At 42.0% G+C, this 26960-nt stretch overlaps 1 protein-coding gene across 1 annotated transcript; it reads right to left on the bottom strand.

The window, feature by feature from the left end:
• Positions 1 to 5469: 5469 nt before the first annotated feature.
• Positions 5470 to 6591, bottom strand: LOC119245652 (Y-box-binding protein 3-like). Its single transcript, XM_037511662.1, has one exon. It carries the CDS (start codon positions 6589 to 6591, stop codon positions 5470 to 5472), a length of 1122 nt encoding a protein of 373 aa, XP_037367559.1.
• Between the last annotated feature and the right edge of the window lie 20369 nt (positions 6592 to 26960).

Raw genomic sequence — 26960 nt, 5'->3', positions numbered from 1 at the left:
GCATGAGAAATTTGGAGAATGAGTATTCAATCATTCATTATAGCTAAATATCCTTAATTAATTGAAGTAGAAACAGTAGATCACTCATTCAGCAAATATTTGAGTTCCCAGTTGTCTCAGACTCTCTGCCAGGCCCAGCGGTTGCATGATGGTGAAGAAGAAAGCCCCTTCCCTCAGAGAGCCCATACTCTAGTGGAGAGTGTGGCAAAAACTGGCAATGGCTACACAATGGAGTGTGCGTGCTCTGGTGGAATCAGCACAGGATGTGACAGGAAACACATGTGACCCAGATACTGACAGTTGATTCCAGGCCAAGGGAACCACTGCTTGCCATACCTGAATGTAAAATTGTGTCTAGCAATCACCAGGAAACAGAGGTCAGATTTGATAAGGTCATGTCAACGTATAGCTAGAAGTTGTTCTTCGGAGACTAACAGTGCACCACCAATCACTAAGCCTAAGAATTTGTACTGTAACATGGCCCCAGAGATTACGGGAGAGGACTTGAAGTGAGACTACACCTGTTATGACCATATAAATAACTCAGATCCCTTCCAGGATTCCTTTTTATGTCAAACAACAGGCATAGATACGTTAAGGAGATACGTTTTCTGTATATACATGTTGGGTTCACAGGTTGTTCCCTGCTGTGTAAGCATCCGTATCCGGAGACAGCAGCTTAGTCGGCCTCACCGTGGAGGCCTTTGGGGAAATGGAGGCCACAACGGCCAGGATAAGGAATCTGTTCTTTGCCCAGCTCACATAGGTGCCTGATAGGGTACACTGACAGGATTGGCCTGGTGATTGCTGACTATGGGTTGGGGGGATTGAAGTGTATAGAGGTTGTGAATCTCATACCCTTGTTACTCAATTATATTTGGGCACTGGGGTTTCTAAGATGATGCCCTAGTGCACAAGCAGCATATCCTATCAGGCACCTATGTGAGCAGAGCAAAGAACAGATTCCCTATCCTGGTCCTTTATGGCCTCCATTTCCCCAAAGTGAGGTCTCCACAGTGAGGCCAACTAAGCGGCTGTCTCTGGCTACAGATGCTTACACAGCAGGGAACAACCTGTGAACCCAACATGTATATTCATAAAGCATATCCCTTCAACATATCTATGCCTGTTTTTCGGCATGAAGAGTCCTCTTGGAGGAATGAGTTCTCTTCTTTTTTATTTTTTTTAAAGTGGAAATACAACATTTTTTTTTAGTGTGTTTTTAATTTTTTTTAAATTTTCTTTACACCATTGTTCATTTTAAACAATGTTTACAATGTTTCTCCCCACCAATGCACCCACGCACCTTCACCACAGTCCCCTGTGCTTCTCCCTCCATCCCTCTGATCTCTCTCCTCCTCCTCCCCTGCACTGTGTCTCTGATTTATAATTGTCTGTTTTTGCTTTGTTGTGTTTTGTGTTTATATTATTTTTTTACACTGATGTATTATTTGGTTCCCTATATTCCTGCTATGAGTGAAACCATCCAATATTTTTCTTTTTCCTTCTGACTTATTTCTTTATTTTTTTAAAAAGCTTTATTCATTTATACATACAAGAACCGGGGTACAGGCCAGATGTGTGGGAGGATAAGAGATTCACCAGAGACAGCAGGGAGCAGAACAGGCGGACTGACTGAAATACACTGCTGAGGGGAGCAGCGGGTGAGACAAGAGAGGACCACCACACCATGTGGGTATCTCCCTGGCCAGCCGGGATCGAACCTGCACTGCAGAGGCTGCAGACAGCTTCAGGCCCCTGACTTATTTCACTGGTGGTGCAGCGGGTTGAGCGCAGGGCTGCGAAGCTGTCTGCAGCCTCTGCAGTGCAGGTTCGATCCCGGCTGGCCAGGGAGATACCCACATGGTGTGGTGGTCCTCTCTTGTCTCACCCGCTGCTCCCCTCAGCAGTGTATTTCAGTCAGTCCGCCTGTTCTGCTCCCTGCTGTCTCTGGTGAATCTCTTATCCTCCCACACATCTGGCCTGTACCCCGGTTCTTGTATGTATAAATGAATAAAGCTTTTTAAAAAAATAAAGAAATAAGTCAGAAGGAAAAAGAAAAATATTGGATGGTTTCACTCATAGCAGGAATATAGGGAACCAAATAATACATCAGTGTAAAAAAATAATATAAACACAAAACACAACAAAGCAAAAACAGACAATTATAAATCAGAGACACAGTGCAGGGGAGGAGGAGGGAGAGAGATCAGAGGGATGGAGGGAGAAGCACAGGGGACTGTGGTGAAGGTGCGTGGGTGCATTGGTGGGGAGAAACATTGTAAACATTGTTTAAAATGAACAATGGTGTAAAGAAAATTTAAAAAAAATTAAAAACACACTAAAAAAAAATGTTGTATTTCCACTTTAAAAAAAATAAAAAAGAAGAGAACTCATTCCTCCAAGAGGACTCTTCATGCCGAAAAACAGGCATAGATATGTTGAAGGGATATGCTTTATGTATATACATGTTGGGTTCACAGGTTGTTCCCTGCTGTGTAAGCATCTGTAGCCAGAGACAGCCGCTTAGTTGGCCTCACTGTGGAGACCTCACTTTGGGGAAATGGAGGCCATAAAGGACCAGGATAGGGAATCTGTTCTTTGCTCTGCTCACATAGGTGCCTGATAGGATATGCTGCTTGTGCACTAGGGCATCATCTTAGAAACCCCAGTGCCCAAATATAATTGAGTACAAGGGTATGAGATTCACAACCTCTATACACTTCAATCCCCCCAACCCATAGTCAGCAATCACCAGGCCAATCCTGTCAGTGTACCCTATCAGGCACCTATGTGAGCTGGGCAAAGAACAGATTCCTTATCCTGGCCCTTTGTGGCCTCCATTTCCCCAAAGGCCTCCACGGTGAGGCCGACTAAGCTGCTGTCTCCGGATACGGATGCTTACACAGCAGGGAACAACCTGTGAACCCAACATGTATATACAGAAAACGTATCTCCTTAACGTATCTATGCCTGTTGTTTGACATAAAAAGGAATCCTGGAAGGGATCTGAGTTATTTTATGGTCATAACAGGTGTAGTCTCACTTCAAGTCCTCTCCCGTAATCTCTTGGGGCCATGTTACAGTACAAATTCTTAGGCTTAGTGATTGGTGGTGCACTGTTAGTCTCCGAAGAACAACTTCTAGCTATACGTTGACATGACCTTATCAAATCTGACCTCTGTTTCTGGTGATTGCTAGACACAATTTTACATTCAGGTATGCAAGCAGTGGTTCCCTTGGCCTGGAATCAACTGTCAGTATCTGGGTCACATGTGTTTCCTGTCACATCCTGTGCTGATTCCACCAGAGCACGCACACTCCATTGTGTAGCCATTGCCAGTTTTGCCACACTCTCCACTAGAGTATGGGCTCTCTGAGGGAAGGGGCTTTCTTCTTCACCATCATGCAACCGCTGGGCCTGGCAGAGAGTCTGAGACAACTGGGAACTCAAATATTTGCTGAATGAGTGATCTACTGTTTCTACTTCAATTAATTAAGGATATTTAGCTATAATGAATGATTGAATACTCATTCTCCAAATTTCTCATGCTAGTATATAATGTAGTATAAAATGCCTCAATATTTAAGTATATTTTTATTTTCCTATTGATAATTCAATTTCCATAATCTATTACATGACATTTTAAGACATCTGTGGTTTCAACTTTGTTTTTTTTTTTAAGCCTCTTTTTTTTTTTAAGATTTATTATTTATGCAAGCACTGGGTACAGTCAAGAGTGCAGGAGGGTGAGAGAATTCACCAGAGCCAGAGCAAGGAGCAGAATAGGCAGACTGACGAAGTACACTGCTGAGGGGAGCAGGGGGCGGCAGGAGAGCTCTGCGCACCATGTGGGACCCTCGCCGGCGGCCAGGGATCGAACCGGCACTACAGAGGCTGCGGGCAGCTTCACAGCCCAGCGCTCAACTGCTGCGCCACCGCCACCGGGGAGGCCTGGTTTCAACTTTGTTAATCACTCACTCCCACCTCCAAACCCAATCCATCTTCCACCCACCATCCCTACTATATGTTCAAATGAAAACCAGGATAGGGATGACATTCCCAGTTAGAGCACCTCTGACAGGAAAGGGGCTGAACTTCACCTGCTCAGCCTTCCCGGAATCCTCCACAGGCTCCATGGATGGACTCAACCAGCAAATTCAGATGGAGAGTATGGACTAGATGCTATTCTTCATCCCCAGAAGTAAGCACGACAGAAATTATACCTGCTTCCATGCCCACATTCTTTTTTCTTCCTTATTATGTTTTCCAAATTTTGAGATATCACTGACATATAACGTTGCATCCATTTACGATGAGATGATTTGATAGACATACATATTGTGAAATGTTTCCCAGAATAAGGTTAACACATCCTTCACCTCACATAATCACCGTTTTGTTGTTGTTGTTGTTGTTTGTTTTTCAGTGTGAGAACATTAAAGCTCTACTCTCATAGGTAAACAATGCAGTATCATTAATTATCATCACCAGGAACTCATTCATCCTTGCAACTCAAAGTTTGTATCCTTTGACCAACATCTCCCTATTTCCCCAACCCCCGTTCCTCATGCCCATTTTCTTATAAATATGGTATTGGATCAAATCCGTTAAAAGAAAAAAAAAATACAGAGGCAAGTTGTTTCCAGATAGCCAATCTTTTTCACATGGTATTTTACTCGGCTCTTTTATTTTGCTTTGAAGAGCACCTTAGCAGCAAGTGTGGGTAGTGAGGCCCACCTTCCAGACTTACTGCTCAAATGGCTGGGCAGGGGAAGGACATAAAAGTGAAAGGGACACATCTTCCCTCTCCATGTATTCTAACTCTTTAGAATATTCTGATAAGTTCAACCCATAAGCCCAGAATTAGTCTTGAACTTATGACTTGTTCAAAGGATAGGCATGGTTTTTGCTAAAACTGGTTCTGGAAAAGGACTGAAAGGACGGTCTCAATATTGGCAGGCTTAAAAAAAAAATCAGACAACAGCAGTACCAGATAAAAGCAACATGAGATGATTTATTGAGAAAATGACCACTCAGGTGAGCAATATCAAATAGCACTGTGAGATAATCATCAATATCAGGTAATCTTCGCTTTTGTATTAAACATCAATATCATTGTTTAATGGTGTTTCCAATGATTCACCTTGGGACACAGAATAGTAGCTGTGGTCCTGGTCAGATCTTTAAAAATGATAGACTCAGAGGCAGGAGTACATGCACCTGCGTGTGTGTGTGTGTGTGTGTGTGTGTGTGTGTGTACACAAAAGGTAAGAAACTGCCAAGGCAGATGGTAAATAAGAGAGAATGTATAAATACATAGATCTATTATCTTATCCTCAAGCCTTGTTAAGGGTCAATGTGGATATTGCTAGTGTGCCCTTTGGGGACACCAAAGGGCATTGTCTCCTCAAGGGGACTTCACCTGTAGCCCAGGCCAGGGAGTCCCTTAAGAGGGAGGCTGGTTGCTACTGGGTCTGGACTGCAGAGGGGGCATCTGCCACCGCCGTGTCCTCAGCAGTTTCGCTCTTCTTGACCACAGCGACAGAAGCAGGTGTTTCCTCAGGGTCCTTCTTCATCTCATCCTCTCCTCCTTCGGAATCCTGACCCTGGACACCAGGCACCTGCTGCGGGCAGTGGCAAGGGTCGCTGGAGCAGCGGGATCCATACCGTTGAGGGGGCCTCTGCTGCTGACCACCAGCATCGTACCCACTCTCCTCATCCTGAGTCTCCAGATCCTCAGAGATGCCAGTTGAAGATCTTGGACCAGGAGTGGTGCCACGGCCCCTCGGGCGACTCAGCAGATAGCTGGGGCCAGGTCCCCGCCTCGGTACGCCCTCGGGCTTTGCAATTGGACTGGACCCGGGCAGGTGGGCACCCCGCTGCCCGTTGGTGGGAGCGAGGACCGACGGGCGGCGAGTCATGTCCTGGACCCTGCGGAAGTGGGGGAAGCGCTGTAGCCTTTGGTCTTCTGGGCGGCTTGGCAGGCAGCGCCTTGGGCCCTGAGCAGCTGTGCAGTGTCCCACGAAGCCCTCACTGCTGCCTTCTCCTTCATCGAGGTCGTCCTCGGAGTCCCTAGGACCGCAGGGCTGCTGTGCCTGGCGGCGGATGTAGAAGCTGCGGCGGAAGCCGGGCCAGTTGGTTGCATAGCGACTCCCTTCCACTGGGGCGCCAGCTGGCCCGGTCACATTAGCGGCCTCCGTACCCCGCTCGCCCTGCACCACGTCAAACTCCACGGTCTCACGGTCACCCACGCTGCGTTGGTACTTGTGAGGGTTGTTCCGGGTAATGGCCGTCTGGTGAACGAACACATCTTCTTGGGTATCATGCCTGCTAATGAACCCGTACCCATTCTTCACGTTAAACCACTTGACGGTGCCGCTCACCTTCTTGGCGATGACCTTCTTGGGCACCTTTTCCTTGGCTCCCGCTGCCGTGGTGGCCTTGGGGATTGAGTCCCCGCTGAGGTTGCCAGCAACTAGGGCCTGGGGAGGATCTCCGCCTCCCAATGACACCAGGTGCCCCTGCGTGGCTTGGGGGGAGACTGAGACGGCCACCTCTGTGAGGTTGGCCTCTTCTGCGTCACTCATGAGGCCTTCCGTCTTTGCTCTCCTTTCTTAGGGAATAAGAGGGAAATAAGACCCTAAGCGTTAGGGGGGAAGGGGGAGGTTTGGAGGCAGAAGCCTCCTTCTGGGAGGGTCTCAGGTCAGAGCCAAGGACTCTCTGGTTTGACTCTATGACTCTTGGACAGGCCTGTGGGGTCTCCTGGGGCAACAGGACAAGGACCAAGCAATGGCTGCAGTGGTGACGTCTCAGTGGGGGTCATAGAGAAGTCTCGAGCTAAGTGGCATGGCAGATAAGTTCTGTGCTGAGCTCCCGGCACCAGGCGCCACGTCATAGCACCTCAGTCCCTCATGGAAAGGAGGCAAACTCGAAGCTTTAGGGAATGGCCTTCTTCAACAGCCTCTTACTTGCTTGAGTGCTTGGCTGAGGGGCTTCATGACCTTCTAAGGACAATCTCTAAACACTCCATTACAAATCCCCGGCCCTCGTCCTACAAATCCCTCAAGTGCCCTCTATGTGAGTGAGACATTTTGTGTAATTTGAGACAAAGTGACAACCGAGTAAAATGAAGACCCAAACAAAGAATCCTGCTGGGTTTTGTTTGCTTGTTTTGTTTTGTTTTTGTTTTTGCTTTGCTTTGGTGGGACAGAGAAAGCCTGCTAGGGATAGAATGCTAGTATTGGGAGGAAACTAAACTAGAGCAGGCTTATTCTGACTAGTGTTAGGGTGGTGAAGTTGAGTGGTAATACTTTTTTTTTTTTAAAGATTTTATTTATTTATTTATTTATTTATTTATTTATTTATTTATTTATTTATACAAGCACTGGGTACAGTCAGAAGCGTGGGAGCATGAGAGGATTCACCACAGCCAGAGCGGGGAGCAGAACAGACAGACTGATGAAACACACTGCTGAGGGGAGCAGCGGGCTGCAGGAGAGGTCTGCGCGCCATGTGGGACCCTGGCCCGGTGGCCGGGGATCGAACCGGCGCTGCCGAGGCTGCGGGCAGCTTCGCAGCCCAGCGCTCAACCGCTGCGCCACTGAGGAGGCCCGGTAATACTTTTTTAAGTAGGATATTCTGAAAACCCTATTGAACTCTGTGTACATGCAAATGTAAGGCAAATGATCAGGTGAGGGAATTTGCTATGTGTTTAACTGCAGATTAAAGCTGTTGTCACCCTCCCTCCTCCCCCCCTCCTCCCTCCCCCCTCTCCTTGCCCCAACCCCTGTCTCTCCCTCTACCCCTCCTCCTTTTCAGGTAGCTTATGACTCTGTGACCTCCATCCTAAATTAGCATTCTGATTCAATTATGTCAAAGCCCCAAGTATTCAGCACCACAGTGCTGATGCTGTTCTAAGGTATAGTGAGCCCTCTCAAACATAAACTTTCTGAAATGATGACAGAACATGTTAAAGTAGTAAATTGTAACTACTCAGAAAACTCTGTTTTCATTTATTAATAAGAGATTAAGTCTGTTGGCCTAGCACTTTTAGAGTTTACAGAAGACGCTCACGTACTGTACATTTTGTCCAAAGATAGGAAGTTAGCCGCTAAGGTTATCATACTTAGTATGCATTAAACCCTAAAATCTGCTCTCAGATAGATTTCAATGCAAATCCAGATCTCTTTCCACCACACCTCACTGGCCTTCATGAACAGCTTTGTCAAGACCAGGGACCTCTTTCAGAGAGGTCATGGTCTCTTAGAACCAAGCAGAGGACACTAGAAGCACCTCAGCATGGCTGATCTGTCTCCCCTGGGTCCAGGCTCCAGGAACTCACCTTCTTCGCAGGCAAAAATCACTTCAAATCAACTGATCAGCAACCCCTGTCTACACCCATAGTAACCTTCTGCCTGTAGCTGACTAGAAAACAAACCCTGCTGTTTACTCATGTCTGCACCATGCTGGTGTATATAATACAAATTGGAAGAAGGGGACTTGATTTTTATTTGACTGTTTGGGAAAAACCTTTCTTCAGGCATCATCTCTTGTAGTTTTGTAGTCAATAATCTTGTGTAGCTGGCTGCTTTCCGTATCCTCTCATATTAGTGAGTAAGCTAGGACACCAAGGCATCTTGTAGTTAACTTACTTAACCAAAGTCATGTAATAAATGCAGAATTGAGATAATACCTTTAGGTCTTTGGGTCCTGTGTTTTCTAGTCCTCAGTTCCCTTCAAGGTCCCATGTAACCATATCTACGCTGTCATCAACAGTTCTTTCTCTCTCATTCCAGTAGCTCTCCTTGTTGCTTCCCAGATTTGCCATGCTTGTTTCCATCTCTTTTTCTGTGTTCACTTTTTCCTCAGTCCCCTAGGAATACCTTCTCTCTTCTATACACGTCTCACTTCCCCTTCTAGTCCTAGTTTTTCTTTCTTCTCAGAAACCTGGTTGCATTTACAGCCCAGTGATTAGTTGCTTCTATGTTTCTTTCCTATGTGTAAGATGTTCTGTGTCACTATTATTCATAACTACATTCTAAGCTCACAAAAAAAAAATGAACACTTTTCTTAGTTTCTTCTGTGAATAACACAGTGTAACAGTGCTAACTGTATAAAGGGTCACCACAAACATGTGTTTGTGGGTTACATATATTCCTTTTCCCCCTCCCTTGAAGTGGCTATATACTTGCATTCTTTACAAGCCCAGTGCCAGGCACAAAGAGGATGCTAATGAGATTCAGCGTACTGGACTGAATACATCCTCTTGAATACTCTTTTTTTTTTAAAGATTTATTCATTTTTATTTATTTATGCATACAAGAGCTGGGGTGTAGGTCAGAGGTGCAGGCGGTGAGAGGAGTCACCAGAGACACAGTGGGGAGCAGAACTGGCAGATCCACTGAAATACACTGCTGAGGGGAGCAGTCGGCAAGACAGGAGAGGTCTGCTGTGCCATATGTGGGTTAGCTCCTTAGCAGGGGATTGAACTCAGGCCGTAGTGCCAATAGCGTGATAGCACTGAGACGTCACCCCTGCGCCACCAGGGAAACCTCTCTTGAATATTCTATTGCTGTGTTCATACTGAACTGCAAAGTGCATTGGAGCCATCATGCAAATCTATTAACCTTTCCTGGTTTGTGTGCACATTATGCCAGAAGAAAGGCTTTGTGGGGAAAAAAATGAATATGGTATGAATTATTGTTTCAAGCTTGAGGTTTAATTTGCTGAAGCCATTGTGTAAGTTTTATTGAAAAATGCCAGGCTCTAAGATTTTTTTTTTATTCCACACTTCTTTCCATCCATACTGTTAAGCACATTGTTTAATTCCTATTCTTTAAGTGGTGTCAAGTAAATGGAGTCTTATCCAAGTTTGAGATAGATTATCTGATCCATGGAGTAATTTAAAAATAAAGTCTTGAGGAGTCTGGTAATATGACAGCAAAATGAAGATGCTGAACTCATATCCATGACCAAAGTACAACAAAACAAAGTCAACAACCCCTGAAATATAAACAAACAACCATCACCTACATTAGGACCAATGGCACAATGAGAAGGGATAAGAAAATCTATAATTAATGGGAATGCTTTTAGCTTTTCACCGTTGAGAATGATATTGGCTGTGGGCTTGTCATTGATGGCCTTTATAATGTTGAGGTATTTTCCTTGTATCCTGAGAATTTCAAGGGCCTTTAGGAAAAAGAACAACTATAAGAAAGAAAAAAATCAAAATCACCAAACAACTATGAACCAGAGACACACTTTTGGGGGGTGCGGGGAAAGGAGGGATTGGGGTCAAAATCAGGGGGTTGCAATTGTATGGGGAATATAAAAGTAAAAAAAAATAAATTTAAAAAAGCATGGATTAAAAAAAAAAGAAAAAAGAAAAGAAAAGGACTATATCAGTACAGTCTCTGCACAGGTTTGGGGCAGCACTCTCACTGCCCACCTGTGACTAAAAAAAAAAAGAAAATCTATAATTAAACTGTGTTTAGAGAGATGGGGGCAGTATAACCCACAAGAGGGAGGGGCAGCTAGTGTACTGAGATGCTCTGCTGTTGCAGATTCAGAGCACATGGCCCCACATCAAGGACTTTGGAGACCAGGCATTGCACTGGAGAAGGGGGTGCACGGAGTTGTCATGCAGGAAAGAGTGTGCACCACTGGAGAACTATTGAGGTAAATAAATGCGCAGAGTGATGATTACTGGCTGGAGGTCGAGGATCCTAAGTTAGACCTGTTGGAGTCCAAACAGATGGAGAGAGAGAGATCAGTTCACCTGTGTCCCCTTATAGAAAAGGCAATTATTTAGAACCTTTGGTTTTGATATGCAAAACACCTGCCTTACTCCAACCCTGGGCCATAACCAAAATAGCAACTGAATATGCCCACTAATCACAGCGTAAGGACCCGAATCTTAACAGGACCAAGTGTACCAGAGTTAAGTTCTGTACTGAAAAATCAAAGAGAATAATTCCTATCTTTTAACCCCATCTAATTGTTGTCTTCATCTAGCACTACCGCTGTTCCTCAACCACATCCTGGCGGTGAAGGCTGGCACAAACGGTATGAGACATATTGACTGAGGACTTGTCCTGGGGGAGGAAATCAGTGGCACATGGGTATCTACAGTACTGTAGGAAGCTTGAACACTTGGTGCTCATTGGAGGCAACCCTTTGTTGCACATCTGCCCCTGTTCCTGCTTATATATTACCCCCTACTGACCTCAGTGCCCTGGCCATCTAAACAGATGCAAAGGCATTAATCTGTGAAGTAATAGACACCTGGATAAAAATCCAAAGATTATATCCAGTTCTTATAAGAGTATATAGGCAATCTCTTAAGATAAGGAAAGGAATCCTCCATTACAACCCATAAATATTAAAAATGAAGAGACAGAAGAACAATGTTGGAGCACAAAAAAAAAAGTCACAATCCGGAGAAATGCCTGTGGAGAAGGTTAAGTTAACAATTATAACCATGCTTGCTGAGTTGATATAAAAAAATAGATAATGAAAAGTACAGGAACGCAATAAAGATCAGGAAAATATGCGTCTGTTACAAGTAGAACTAATGGATCTAAAAAGTAAAAACAATTTTTTTTTTTGTCTATTGCTTCAACCACAAAATAATGCTGAAAATGAGAGACCAGAAGATCAGAATCCATTCAGGCCCATTATAAATAGGGACAGCATTGCTAATAAGAGGAGTAAACAAGCTGTCAGGCTTATGTGAACATATTTTAAAAATTTTCAGGGACTTGGGCCTCCCCTGGTGGCGCAGCAGTTGAGCGCTGGGCTGCGAAGCTGCCCGCAGCCTCTGCAGCGCCGGTTCGATCCCCGGCCGACGGCGAGGGTCCCACATGGCACGACAGACCTCTCCTGCCGCGCCCACTGCTCCCCTCAGCAGTGTATTTCGTCAGTCTGCCTGCTCTGTTTCCCCGCTCGCTCTGGCTCTGGTGAATTCTCTCACCCTCCTGTGCTTCTGACTGGACCCAGAGCTTGTGTAAATAAATAAATAAATATTAAAAAAAAAAAATAATTCAGGGACTCCCCTCCCCACCCTCACCCTTCGGTCGAGCGGGAAAGAGCAAAGTCATCTTCCCAGACTTAAGGTCTGCACAGTCTCTACCCTGTAGCATATGCAGGAATCTGATGCTGAAGGTAAAGGCAGCCTTTTCACACCTACTGATGACTAAGTATCCAGGTAAGGAAGATTTAACAATGGGTACCCAACCTTTGCATGTATGCAGTGCATTCCCTAGGAAGAAAGAGGTCAAATCCTGCATTGCCCTCCCCTATCATCAACATATCTTTAAATCAGGACAACTTAGAACTAGAAATCCCTCCTATCAAGAATAATTGCATTCTTTTTTTTTAAGATTTATTAATTTATACAACCACTGTGGTACAGGCCAGAGGCGCGGGAGGGTGAGAGAATTCACCAGAGACAGAGCAGGGAGCAGAACAGGCAGAAGAACCGAAAACACTGCTGAGGGGAGCAGCGGGCGAGACAGGAGAGGTTTGCCGCACCATGTGGGTATCTCCCTGGCCAGCCAGGATTCGAACTGGCGCTGCAGAGTCCAAGGACAGCTTCTCAGCGCTGTGCTCAACCCGCTGCACCACCGGGCAGGCCCAATAACTGCATTCTTAATGACTCCCCATCCTAACTATATACACTAAATTCAAACCCGTGTCTGTTGGAACATTTCTCCCAGAGTAAAGTCTGTTGGACTGTTTCCCAGGATCGAATCCTCACTTTGATTTTCTGACAAGCTCTTTGTATATCATTGACATTTTATTTTCAGTTCACACTTAGGACCAGAGGAAAATGTTACAAGTCTCCTTTACTTACTGATCCACTGATGATTCCTGCTTGAAAGGGTAAATGGGATGAATGGGAAGGAGAGTCTTATCCATCTTGCTTCTTCTAGAACCAAACCATCAATCCAGCATCTGTTGCGTGCTGCCAACTATCCAAGGCAAAAGAAAGTTAATATAATAACAAAAGGAACTCTAGAAAATGGTGCTGAGAATGCCCACCCTTGCCTCAGACTCTGCAAGTGACACAACATAAAAGCCACAGTCGCTAAAGGGATATTATGGGTATCAATAAGTGGTTCAAAATACGGGCAATATCGCAATTTTCAGTGCATTCTCAGTTGAGGAGTCATTAGCCAGAGGCAAGAATCTTACATCAGATGGTCTGAGACTCCTGGCTCAGCCAAATGTTGGCTGTTTAGCTTTGAGCAAATCAATCACCTCACCTCTCTGAGATGTATTACACTCACATGTAAAAAGGAAATGTAAATGCCTTCCCTGTCTGGTTCATAGGGTTGTCATGGTAACTGCACAAAATACTCTACAGGGAATAAATACATAAACAATAAGTTGTGAACATCCTGCCATAAAGTACTATATGTGTTAAAAAGAAAGAAGAGGAGAGAAAGAAAGTTGGATAGAGAAAGATAGGAGAAAGAAAGAAACATATAATGATGATTAACATTGTCTGTGAATTGTGTTGGGTCATGCTACCCAGATATGCGGTCAAGCATTATTATGGATGATGACATACCTGGTCTGTGAGGGGAGTTGGGGGTGAGAATTACCCTCTATAATGTAGGTGTGAGACAGTCTAAGTGAACTGGTTACAAACTGGAAGAAATTACCCAAACATCCTACCTGAGAAGATGGTCTAAATTATAGCTGGCAGAGGCTGTCTAGCCTTTACTTTTAACAACCCTTTGATATGTCCCACCAGACTAAGGATGGCCACATTCTGACATATGGTGTCCAATTCTGGCACCATATCTTGAAAAAAAAAAAAGTACCATGTACCTTGGTAAGCAACTATTCAGAATAGTATAGTCTACACTATTCTGGGAGGGGAAATGACTGGGGTCCCACATGTGCAGTTAGCACAAGCCCTGACCAAGAAGTGACTGGAGTCTCATTACCATGTTAAAACACAGAGCCCTGGGTATAAATTTAATTTGCTAATGAGACATGTGGTTTATGAAGAAGCATGTGATTCATCTGTGCAAGCCACATTATAGTCCAATCCAACACATGCTATGATGCTACTCCTTTCTACCCCATCCTGGGTAACAGGCCCCTTAAAAGTCCTTTCCAACTCCCCCTTACAGACCCAACCCAGAAACTTTCCTTTCCAGGGCTGTCTCCCTTGTGCATAAGTCTTATGAAACCGGATGCTGCCTGTCTTGCCTTCTTGTTACATTTTCAATAAGGAGTCAGAACCTGCAAAAGAGACCCAAGGTCTCTAATAGATGGGCCTCATCCAATCAAGTGAAGATCTAAACAGAACAACAGATTGATTTCCCCTTAGCAAGAGGGAATTCTGCATCAGATATCCTTCAGACTTGAATTGTAACATCAGCTCTTCTCTGAATCTCCATTGTGACAGTTTTCAAACTCAAACTGTAGCCCTTTGGTCTCCAGTTTGTCACATAAGTTCAATCCTTCAATCTCTCTCTCTCTCTCTCTCTCTCTCTCTCTCTCTCAACAAACACACACACACACACACACACACACACACACACATACTGCACACACACACATGTGTCCACGCACATCTTGTTTCTTATGGTTTTGCTTTTCTAGAGATCCCTGACTCATGCATTTATTGGTACCAGGAATGTTCCTAAAGGACAGAATCTTAGGATTCTTTCTGATTTGGTTGTTGGGTTCTGGAATTTGCTCTCTAATTTGATTATATTTAAAGGCACTAGTGACTCTTTTTTTCCAGTAGTAAAGGGCACACTGATAGTCCATGGCATAATGTGGCAAAAGAGACACACAAAATGTCATCATTGGACACTCCTAATCAAGTTCCTATAAGAAACAAGTATCTGAATGATCACATTTTTTGCCAAACTGAGAAATATAAGAATTTCTTGGTGTTCCTAATATCAATGGGCAAAATAAGAAAAGGATGAGCTCAGAGATTTGAATTTCCTGCTCAAGCACTGCATAAATGACCTACAAGCTTCTATATCTGCCTTGAAAGAGACCTTTATCACCTGTAGTCACAGGGCTAAGTTTCCTAAAAACAAAACCCAGAATCTCATCCCATCAGTGGCTGAATTGCAATGCAAACTGGATTCTCAGGCTGGAGCACCTCGACCCTGTAAGTCAAGGCATTAGCTGGGAAGGAATGGGATCTTGAAGGTTACAATAGGAAACAAGTAGGAAGACCCTAATGAAGCCTGGAGCATTAAGCCTGCACATTCTCATTAATTATCTCACAGGTAGTGTTTCAGATACACCTCCATGAAGGGGATGTGCAATCTTCCCTGCCCCTACTTACATGCAACTATCTTGGATTACAAATCCCAATATGCCATGAACCAGACTTCCTGAATGAGGATAGCTGGGAAGTAACAGGGTGGATATATAAAGGGAAGTGGAACAAAGGAAGGGATTTGGATGAGACATGTGAAGGAGAGATATGTAGAAACACTCAAAATAAGTACTGTGAAGAGGCACACATGTGATTGGCATGTGGCGAGGCTACTCCTGGTCTTGACAGAGGCAATGGGAGCCATTATCTTGACCTCATGTTAGATTATGTGGCACATTTTGAACCTTGAGTCTCTCCCCCTGTCCCAGCTCTTTGGGACATGCCTCACCCCCTTCTTGTGGTTGCTTGTGAGAAGGCACCTTAGACTTCTGGCAAGCTTTTAGGCCTCAGCAGCCCTACTTCAGGGCAAGCTTCTTTGATTGGACATTTGCCCATGAGGGGATGTTCAGAGTTTTATTAGGAATATCCTTTCTTCTCTTCTCTCTTTATTCACACTAAGAGTCTTCTTCCTTTGCCTTTGTGCACACAGATGGCCAGATCCCTTTCAGAGCACGCACTTCTTAATAACTTGTGGTCCCTATGTACTCCTAGGTTACACACTAAAAGTAAAAGCAGTCTTTCCACACCAATCTGAGGAGGTTAACATTGCATTGCCTAAGAACAGTGTAATGGCCTCCCTGAAGTCATTGAAAGACACTTGAAAGACACTGCTAATGCTCCTCAGGACCCACCTACTCTGCTTCTAGACCTATAACAAGAACTAGAATGCAGGCCTGGCAGGCCTGAGAAAAGTGAGGTAAAACATGTGATCCATGAGAAGGTGTGTTATATTCTCAAAGAGCTACTACATTTTTCTAATTTATGATAACAGAAATAGGGAGCATGTGTTGGAATAGATATTAAGGGTTTGGGATAATGGTGGAAGAAACACAAAGTTAGGCCATGATGAGTTTATTTATTATTTTTCTAAACAAATTGGTAGGCTTCTATAGAGAAAATTGTGGTTAAACAGCTACTAATAAATGCCCCCATGAAGAATATTCTTTTACAGTATAATCCTTTAATTTAAAGAATCAGATCTTTAATATATTCCTCCTTTTATTTCTGAATATCTTTTCTGTTCCATTTGTTGGGTTCTCTAACTTAGGGATATCGACATTCTGTATTTGGGCTAGTTTTGTTTTCTATCAAGCATTTTCTATATTAGTCTCCTTGTCTTTTCCCCTCTGCATTTTTTTTTTGTGATAATTTCCAGAGTTTTTTTTTTTTTTCTGCAGTGACAACTTGATTTCAAGCTTTTAAATATTGCTTCAACTGTATTCATTAGACCTGCAACTGTGTTCCTATTTTTTTCAACTACTTCTTAGCTTGATTTCTGAGTATCCATTTTAAGATCTTGATATTTTAATTTTATACTGTAAGTTCTTCTTTGATAGAGACTCTGCTTCTTTGGCATAAATTTCCTTCTAGATGGGGTTCTTCATCTTTCTTTGTATATAACCTCTCTTTCAGGGTTTGGGTTTGCTTTTGCTATGTGCTTTCTTATGTTTGATAGGGGCATCTCTTTCCAAATTACTGATAGCTTATGTATATATTTTTCTCGATATTCTGCTCACCTAATCTGGGAATGAGTTGGTCTTTCCAGAACCATAGTTTGGTGGCTGGGTATTGTGTTTTCTCCATTTTTTTTTCTTCTTTGTAGCCTATCATTGGAAAGCAGGGAATAGGGAAAAGGTGAGGTCTTTTGGTACTGAGCATAACCTCTCTAGGGGGCAGATCCCTTGACATCCTGTGAAATGCCCAGTTTCATAGCCTATTTCATGCAACCAAAAGTGTATCTCATTCCTATGTATTTTGGCATAATCTCTTCCCTCCACACAGTTCTCTGATGATGGCAGGCCCTTTTGAAACTTTATATTTCTGCTGAAGAGGTATTACATATGGTCTTCTCTAAAAGTATCATTCCATACATAACCCAAGTTTTACACTTAACCTCTCATTTTACTTTTTGTTTTATATTTATTTATTTATTTTAAATTTTATTTTTATATATTTTTCCCTCATTTTTCATTTTTGTACAATGTATCCATTTTCATCTTGGTTATAGTCCCCATAAAATTCCCACCCCCCGTGTTTTGATCCTACTCCCTCCCCCACACCCCCCAGTATGTCTCTGGGTTTATAGTTGCTTCTTGATTTTGATTTTTAATTTATTATATAATTAGTCTTTTTCCTGGTCCCTTATTTAGGTTTTCTAAATCCCTGCTATGAGTGAGACCATCCGGTATTTTTCTTTTACTTTCTGGCTTATTTCGCTGAGCATGATCCCTTCCAGCTCCATCCACGTTGCTGCAAAATGCATGGGTTTATCTTTTTTCATTGCTGTGTAATATTCCATTGTGCATATGCACCACATCTTCTTGATCCAGTCATCTATTTTGCAGCATTTGGGTTGTTTCCATAGCTTACCTATTGTAAATAGAGCTGCTATAAACACAGCGGTGCAGGTGCCCTTTTAAATTAATGATTCTGTGTCCTTTGAGTAAATACCTAGGAGTGGAATATGGAAGTTCCAACTTTACCAGGTTGAGGAATCTCCACACTGCTTTCCATAGTGGTTGGACCAATTTGCACTCCCACCAGCAGTGCAGGAGAGTTTCTTTTTCTCCACATCCTCGCCAACATTTGTTGTAGCTGGATTTTTTAATATGTGCCATTCTCACTGGCGTAAGATGGTATCTCATTGTAGTTCTGATTTGCATTTCCCTGATTACAAGTGATGCTGAACATTTTCTTTCATATGCCTGTTGGCCATTTGCATTTCCTCTTCAGAGAAGTTTCTTTTTAGCTCCTCTGCCCATTTTTTGACGGGATTAGTTTCTTTGTTTTTGTTGAGTCTCATCAGCTCTTTGTAGATTTTTGTGATCAGTCCTTTATCATTAGTGCTGTGTGCAAAAATGTTTTCCCAGTCCGTGGGGTTTCTCTTTGTTTTTGTTATTGTCTCTTTTGCTGTGCAGAAGCTGTTTAATTTGATGTAGTCCCAGCTGTTGATCTTTGCCTTCACTATCACTGCTTTGGGTGATGAGTGTTTAAAGATGTTGCTGAGGTGTATGCCATGTAGTGTTTCACCTATATTTCCTTCTATATATTTTATGGTTTCAGGTCTTATGCCTAGTTCTTTAATCTATTTCAAGTTGGTTTTTGTGCATGCAGTGAGGTAGTAGTCAGGCTTCATTCTTTTGCATGTAGCAACCCAGTTTTCCCAGCACCATTTATTGAACAAACTTTCTTTGCTCCATTGCATATTCTTTGCTCCTTTGTCAAAGATAAGTTGACCAGCGCCTCCCTCCTGGTGGCGCAGAAGGTTGAGCGCTGCGCTGTGAAGCTGTCCTCAGCCTCTGCAGCGTGGGTTCGGTTCCCAGCCGTCCAGGGAGAAACCCATATGTTGCGGCAGACCTCTCCTGCCTCGCCCACTGCTCCCCTCAGCAGTGTCTTTGGTCCATCTGCTTGTTCTGCTCCCTGCTCTCTCTCTGGTGAATTCTCTCACCCTCCCATACCTCTGACTCTACCCCGGTTCTTGTATAAATAAAAAAAAATCTTAAAAATATAAGGTTAATTGACCATAAATCTGTGGGTTTATTTCTGGATTTTCTATTCAGTTCCATTGGTTCGTGTGTCTGTTCTTGTTCCAATACCATGCAGTTTTGATTATTATGGCTTTGTAGTATAGTTTGAAATCTGGGAGTGTGATGCCTCCATTCCCTTTTTTTTTTTTTTTTTTTTTTTTTCAGGAGAGCTTTGGCTATTTGGGGTTTTTGGTGGCTCCATATGAATTTCATCAATATTTGTTCTCTTTCTTTGAAGAATGTCATTGAAATTTATATTGGAATAGCATTGAATCTGTAAATTGTTTTTGGTAGGATGGCCATCTTGATAATGTTAATTCTTCCCATCCATGAGCAGGGGATGTCATTGTATTTCTTTCAACAGTGTTTTATAGTTTTCTTTGTATAGTCCTTTACCTCTTTAGTTAGTTTATTTTTTTTTTCCCCATTGAGAATGATATTGGCTATGGGCTTGTCATACATGGCCTTTATGACATCGAGGTATGTTCCTTATATCCCGAGAATTTCAAGGGCCTTTATCATAAATGGGCATTGTACTTTGCCAAAAGCTTTCTCAGCATCTATTGATATTATCATATGGTTTTTATATTTCTTTTTGTTGATACGTTGGATTACACTGATTGATTTTTCGGATGTTGAGCCATCCTTGTGTCCCTGGAATGAATCCCACTTGGTCGTGGTGAATTATCTTATGGCTACATTGTTGGATTGTGTTAGCTAAAATTTTATTGAGGATTTTTTTCATCAGTGTTCATTAGAGAGATTGGCCTGTGGTTTTCTTTTTTGTGTGTTGTCCTTGTTTGGTTTTGGTATTAGTGTAAGTTTGGCTTCATAGAACTTGTTTGGTATTATCCCTTCCTTCTCAATTTTTTGAAAGAGTTTGTGAAGGATAGGCACTAGTTCATTTCGGAATGTTTGGTAGAATTCATTTTAAATCCATCTAGTCCTGGGCTTTGTTTTTGGGGAGGGTTTGGATTGCCATTTCAATTTCACTGCTTGTAGTTGGGCTGTTTAGGTGTTCTATTTCTTCTTTATTTAGCTTTGGGTGATTGCAAAGTTGTAGGAATTTGTCCATCTCTTCTAGATTGTTGAACTTGTTTGTATAGAATTGTTCATAATAGTTTCTGATTATTCTTTTGATTTCTGCTGTGTCTGTTGTGATTTCTCCTCTTTCACTTTCTTTTGTGATCCTATTTATTTGTGCTCTTTCCTGTTGTTTTTGTTTTTTTTTTTTTTTTTTTTTTTCCTTTCTGAGTCTGGCTAGGGGTTTGTCTATTTTATTTATTTTTTTGAAGAACCAACTTTTGGTTTCATTGATCTTTTGGAATTTTTTTTAGTTTCAATTTCATTTGTTTCTGCTTTGATAGTACTATTTCCTTTCTTCTATCTACTGGTTTTAGGGTTTTTCTGTTGTTCTTTTTCTAGTTCTTTGAGATAGGAGATTAGGTTGTTTCTTTGAGTTCTTTCTTGGTTCTTGATGTGAGCCTGTATTGCTCTATATTTTCCTGTTATTACTGCTTTTGCTGCATCCCAAACATTTAGGAAATTAGTGTCCTCCTTGTCGTTGAACTCAAAGTATTTTTTTCATTTCTTCTTTGTTCTCCTCGTTAGTCCAGGGGCCGTCCAGTAGTGTGGGTTTCAATCTCCATGAGACAGGAGGGTTCCTTGCCTTCTTTGTATGTCTTATTTCTAGTTTGATGCCTTCATGGTCAGAGAAGATGGTTGGTATGAAATCAATCTTAGTGTATCTGTTGATGCTTGTCTTGAGTCCCAGTATGTGATCGATCCTGGAGAATGATCCGTGTGCACTTGAGAAAAATATGTACTCAGATTTTTTGGGGTGTAGTGTTCTATAGATGTCTGTTAAGCCCAAGAGGTCTAGATCCTTATTTAGAGCTTTAGTGTCCTTACTTTTTTTTTTTTTGTCCCGTTGATCTATCCATTGTTGATAGTGGTGTGTTGAAGTCTCCTACTACACACGTATTTTCTCTGATGTCTGCTTTCAGACATGATAATAGTTGTCTGATATATTTTGGTGCTCCTTCATTTGGTGAGTGAATGTTGATGAGCGTTATGTCTTCTTGGTGTGTTGTCCCCTTGATCATAATGTAGTGACCATCTGGGTCTCTTTTTATCTTTTTGAGCTTGAAATCTGTTTTAGCTGATGTAAGTATAGCTGTTCCTGCCTTCTTTTTTTGGTCCATTTGCTTGTAGGATTGTTTTCTATCCTTTTAATTTGAGTCTGTTTTTAATCTTTTGTAGTTAAATGTGTTTCCTGGACACAGCAAAAGGTTGGGTTTTATTTCTTAATCCTGCCTGTGACTCTGTGTTTTTTTTTTTTTTTAATTGAGGAGTTTAGTCCATTTACACTTAGAGTTAATATTGATATGTTGGCATCTGTATTTGCCATTTTGTTTGTCTTTTCTATGGTTTTGTTTTCTTTCTTGTTTTGTTCTTATTCATCTCCTTGCTGGTTCCGGTTTTAGGACTCCTTGTAGTATTTTTTGGAGTGGGGGGTTAGTGGTAATGAATTTCTGGAGTTTCTGTTTGTCTGGGAATGTCCTTATTCTTTCTTCATAGAGGAAGGAAAGCTTTGCAGGATAAAGTATTCTTGGTTGGCATTTGTTGTCTTGGAGTTTGTGGGCTAAGTCCCTTCACTCTCTCCTTGCTCATAGTGTTTCTTTGGAGAAGTCTGATATCAGCCTAATTGGTTTTCCTTTTTATGTTATCTGTTTCTTCCCTCTTGTCAGTCATTATCTTTTCCTTGTCTTGGATTCTTGGAAGTTTTACTATTATGTGTCTGTCTTGCTGTATTTTTCCTTTCATCATGGAAGTTTGGTGTTCTTCTTGCTTCTTATATGCCTATTTTCAGCTCCTTCTTCATGCTTGGGAAGTTCTCATCAATTATCTCCATGAATATTGTCTCTGTTCCTATGTCTCTCTCCTCTTCTTCTGGGATCCCTATAACTCTTATATTGCTTTTCCTCATGGAGTCAGATAGTCCCCGAAGTCTTTCTTCATTCTTTTTCCTTCGTACTACTCTTTCCTTTTCTGTTTTGGTTCTTTTTTATTTCTGTGTCTTTGAGAGTACTTATTCGTTCTTCCATTCCATCTGTTCTGCTTTCATTGCTTTACCCAGAGTTCTTCAGCTCCTCCAAAAATCCTTTGATCGCCTGTATTTCTTTCACTTCCCACTTTAGGGACTCAATTTCATTCGTCTGATTGTTGATTGTTTTTCCCATATCATTTTTTACTTCTTTCAGTTTTTTTTTTAATCATGGAGATCTTAAATTCTCTATCAGGAAGGTTCAGAAGTTCTTCCAAGTCACTATTGTTGCAGTCTGGTGGTTGCTTTTCTTTTTGTGGTGTGTCCTTTCCCTGAGGACTTGCTTGGTTGCTTGTAGTTTTTCTTCTCCCTGCTGCTTGTTTTCTGATTTGTCCTATGCATTGGGACACCGTGTCACTGGTACTCGCTGGCATCTCTTTGGTGAGTTCCTTCTGGGATGTCGGAAGCTCTGACTATGGTGACAGCCCTTTCTCAGTTCCACATAATTTTCATGAGGCCCGGACGTGAAACTCCCCGTCTTAAAGATGGCACATCTGGGATACACTCCCCTGTATCCTTGGTCTGCCCCAGCAGTGGGGTGGCAGTATCCCCCTTTGGGCTCCAACTCGCGGCCAGTCGCAGGGCCTGGCTTGTGTGCAATTTCAGCTCGCCTCTGACTGTGGGGACAGCCCTTTCTCAGTTCCACACAGTTTTGGTGAGGTCTGGATGCAAAGCTCCCTGTCTTAAATATGGCACGTCTTGTGCCTGGCTTTTGATTGCTCAGTGAGGGTCATTCACCTCAATGACGGTTCCAGCGCGTCTCCCCAGGAACCTAGGTCGTGGGCGTGGGGACCTGGGCAGCCGTGACCCGTGTATCTGATGAATTTACTGATATGGGCCCACTAAGCAGAGATTCTGCAGTTACTGTTGCAGCTCAGATAGTTTGAAAGGGCTCTCAGTGTTTGGCTGGCTCAAAGACAACCCAAAATGTACTTCACAGTAAGTTTACTAGAAAGAACAGACATTACTTTTTTATTGTAGAAGAAGGGATTCAAAGGCTCAAGAAGATTAGAACATTAGAGTGTATTAGTCATTTAATACTTATTCACCCACCCTGGAAAGGTCCACAGGACACACCCTTTACCACCAAGCCTGCAGGAAACAAATTTGTGAGGGAAGCCACAACATCACTGAAGAGTCCCGTGTCTGCTCATCTCTGTAGACCAGAGAAGTTATTGAGAGAGCTTCTGCCACTGAATTGAGGAAACTAAAGACAAATGTGGGTATTTGTATCCCCAGATGGAAGGGATCATGAGGTATCACTTAACCTCCAGAGGCAAGGTAGGCATGTTTACCATAATAGACAGTCAAGTCAAAGGATCAATCAGAATAATCTGACACTGAAAGACCTGTGGTGCTGACTAGTTGATCATGATGCTGCTGAAGGAGAAATAGTTAGGAAGCCTACTAGAGTCTTACTTGATCCATATAAACAGAAAAGTTCTAGGTCAAAACCAAAAAAAAAAATTAATGGAAGAAAGGAAATTTCTAGGTCAAGTGAATGAAAGTCTAATTTGCAAAAGAAATAACAGAGGGTCATAGACCCTCAATCAATTTCCAGATTGAGTCAGTTCATTGACCCAGAAGCTCTTAATGTAGGAGAGGTCAAGTTCCCTTAGGAAAGCCTTTTGAAGACTTAGATATAGCACCAGATATATGGCAATTCCTTGCAAATCTGGACAAGGTTCTCTGGGAGGTTCTGTATACCCTCATTCACTATCCATTTATCCAGTATATGGTGCTGTATCTCCCATAGCCAGGATTTACAGGTCCAGGAATCAAGTGGTGAAAATGGGAGTGCGCCCACTCGCTATCACACATAGTGACCCACTAGCACAAAGTTGAATTCTTGTCCCTGTTGTAGGACAATGCCAGGGGAAACAGAGGTGACACCAGTTGTGAATGCTCACCTTCATGTTTAAAGAAGCATGAAAATGCAGATACAAATACACAGATTTAATTTTTTAATTTTTTATTTAAATTTTATTTTTATATTCCCCATACACTTACAACCCCCTTATTTTGACCACAACCCCTCCTTTCCCCGCACCCCAAACCCCATAGAGTGTCTCTGGTTCATAGTTGTTTGTTGATTTTGATATTTTCTTTCTTTTAGTTATTCTTTTTCCTGGTCCCTTATTTAAGTTTTCTAGATCCCTGCTCTGAGTGAGACCATCCGGTATTTTTCTTTTTCTTTCTGGCTTATTTCGCTGAGCATGACCCCTTCCAGCTCCATCCATGTTGCTGCAAATTGCATGTGTTTATCTTTTTTGAATGCTGAGTAATATTCCATGGTGTATATGTACCACATCTTCTTGATCCAGTCATCTATTTTTGGGCATTTGGGTTGTTTCCATAGATTAGCTATTGTAAATAGTGCTGTGTAAACATAGGCGTGCAGGTGCTCTTTGGAATTGATGTTTCTGTGACCTTTGGGTAAATACCTAGGAGTGGAATTGCTGGATCATATGGAAGCTCTATGTTTACTAGGTCAAGAAATCTCCACACAGCTCTCCATAGTGGTTGGACCAGTTTGCACTCCCACCAGCAGTGCAGGAGAGTTCCTTTTTCTCCACAACCTCGCCAACATTTGTTGTTGCTAGTTTTTTTAATATGTGCAATTCTCACTGGTGTGAGATGGTATCTCATGGTAGTTTTGATTTGCATTTCCCTGATTACAAGTGATGCTGAACATTTTCTTTCATATGCCTGTTGGCCATTTGCATTTCCTCTTCAGAGAAGTTTCTTTTAAGCTCCTCTGCCCATTTTTTGACGGGACTAGTTTCTTTGTTTTTGTTGAGTCTCATCAGCTCTTTGTAGATTTTTGTGATCAGTCCTTTATCATTAGTGTTTGGTGCAAAAATGTTTTCCCAGTCCGTGGGGTTTCTCTTTGTTTTTGTTATTGTCTCTTTTGCTGTGCAGAAGCTCTTTAATTTGATGTAGTCCCAGCTGTTGATCTTTGCCTTCACTATCACTGCTTTGGGTGATGTGTTTGTAAAAATGTCTTTGATGTGCATGTCATGTAGTGTTTCGCCTATATTTCCTTCTATGCATTTTATGGTTTCAGGCCTTATGTCTAGTTCTGTAATCCATTTTGAGTTGTTTTTTGTGCATGGTGTTAGATAGTAGTCAAGCTTCATTCTTTTGCATGTAGCGACCCAGTTTTCGCAGCACCATTTATTGAACAAACTTTCTTTGCTCCAATGCATAGTCTTTGCTCCTTTGTCAAAGATTAGTTGACCATAAATCTGTGGGTTTATTTCTGGATTTTCTATTCGATTCCATTGGTCTGTATGTCTGTTCTTGTTCCAATACCATGCAGTTTTGATGATTATGGCTTTGTAGTATAGTTTGAAGTCTGGGAGTCTGATGCCTCCATTCCCTTCTTTTTTTTTCAGGAGAGCTTTGGCTATTCGGGGTTTTTTGTGATTCCATATGAATTTCATCAATATTTTTCTATTTCTTTGAAGAATGACATTGAAATTTTTATTGGAATAGCATTGAATCTGTATATTGCTTTTGGAAGGATGGCCATTTTAATAATGTTTATTCTTCCAATCCATGAGCAGGGGATGTCTCTCCATTTCTTTGTGTCTTCTTCTATTTCTTTTAACAGTGTTTTATAGTTTTCTTTGTATAGGTCCTTTACCTCTTTGGTTAGATTTATTCCCAAGTATTTGATTTTTTTTTGTTTCAATAAAAAAAGGGATGGTTTTTTTGATTTCTTCTTCTTCAGATTTATTGTTTGTGTATAGGAAGGCTACTGATTTTTGCGTGTTGATTTTGTATCCTGCCACTTTACTGAACTGATTGATGAGTTGAATGGGTTTTTCTGTGGAGTTTTTGGGGTTCTCTATGTATGTTATCATATCATCTGCAAATAGAGATATTTTGACTTCTTCTTTTCCTATTTGGATTCCTTGATTTTCTTTCTCTTGTCTTATTGCTCTGGCTAGGACTTCCGGTATTATATTGAAAAGCAGTGGTGAGAGTGGACATCCTTGTCTTGTTCCAGATCTTAATGGGAATGCTTTCAGCTTTTCGCCATTGCGAATGATACTAGCTGTTGGCTTGTCATATATGGCCTTTATGATGTAGAGGTATGTTCCTTGTATCCCAAGAATTTCAAGGGCTTTTATCATGAATGGGTGTTGCACTTTGTCAAAAGCTTTCTCGGCATCTACTGATTTTATCGTATGGTTTTCATATTTCTTTTTGTTGATGTGTTGGATAACGTTGATTGATTTTCGGATGTTGAAACATCCTTGTGTCCCTGGAATGAAGCCTACTTGGTCGTGGTGAATTATCTTATGGATACGTTGTTGGATTCTGATAGCTAAAATTTTATTGAGGATTTTTGCATCAGTGTTCATTAGGGAATTTGGCCTGTAGTTTTCCTTTTTTGTGTTATCCTTGTTCGTTTTTGGCATTAGTGCAATGTTGGCTTCGTAGAAAGTGTTTGGTATTATCCCTTCTCAATTTTTTGGAAGAGTTTGTGAAGGATAAGCATTAATTCGTTTCGGAATGTTTGGTAGAATTCATTTGTAAATCCATCAGGTCCTGGGCTTTTGTATTTGGGGAGGTTTTTGATTACCATTTCAATTTCGCTGCTGGTAATTGGTCTGTTTAGGTGGTCTATTTCTTCTTTATCTAGCTTTGGGTGATTGTAGAATTGTAGGAATTTTTCCATCGCCTCTAGATTGTTGTACTTGTTTCCATATAACTGTTCATAGTAGTTTCTGATTATTCTTTTGATGTCTGCTGTGTCCGTTGTGATTTCTCCTCTTTCATTTATGAGCCTGTTTATTTGTGCTTTCTCCCTTTTTTCCTTTGTGAGCCTGGCTAAGGGTTTGTCTATTTTATTTATTTTTCCGAAGAACCAGCTCTTGGTTTCATTGATCT

Source organism: Talpa occidentalis, unplaced genomic scaffold (genome assembly GCF_014898055.3).
Source record: "Talpa occidentalis isolate TD23 unplaced genomic scaffold, MPIMG_talOcc4v2.1 talOcc4.15, whole genome shotgun sequence".
NCBI lineage: Eukaryota > Metazoa > Chordata > Mammalia > Eulipotyphla > Talpidae > Talpa > Talpa occidentalis.
The sequence above is the reverse complement of the archived record's forward strand: the minus strand, read 5'-3'. Positions and strand labels throughout refer to the sequence as shown.

Coding starts and splice junctions, on each gene's coding strand:
- LOC119245652 (XM_037511662.1), bottom strand. CDS start 6,591: ATGAGTGACGCAGAAGAGGCCAACCTCACAGAGGTGGCCGTCTCAGTC.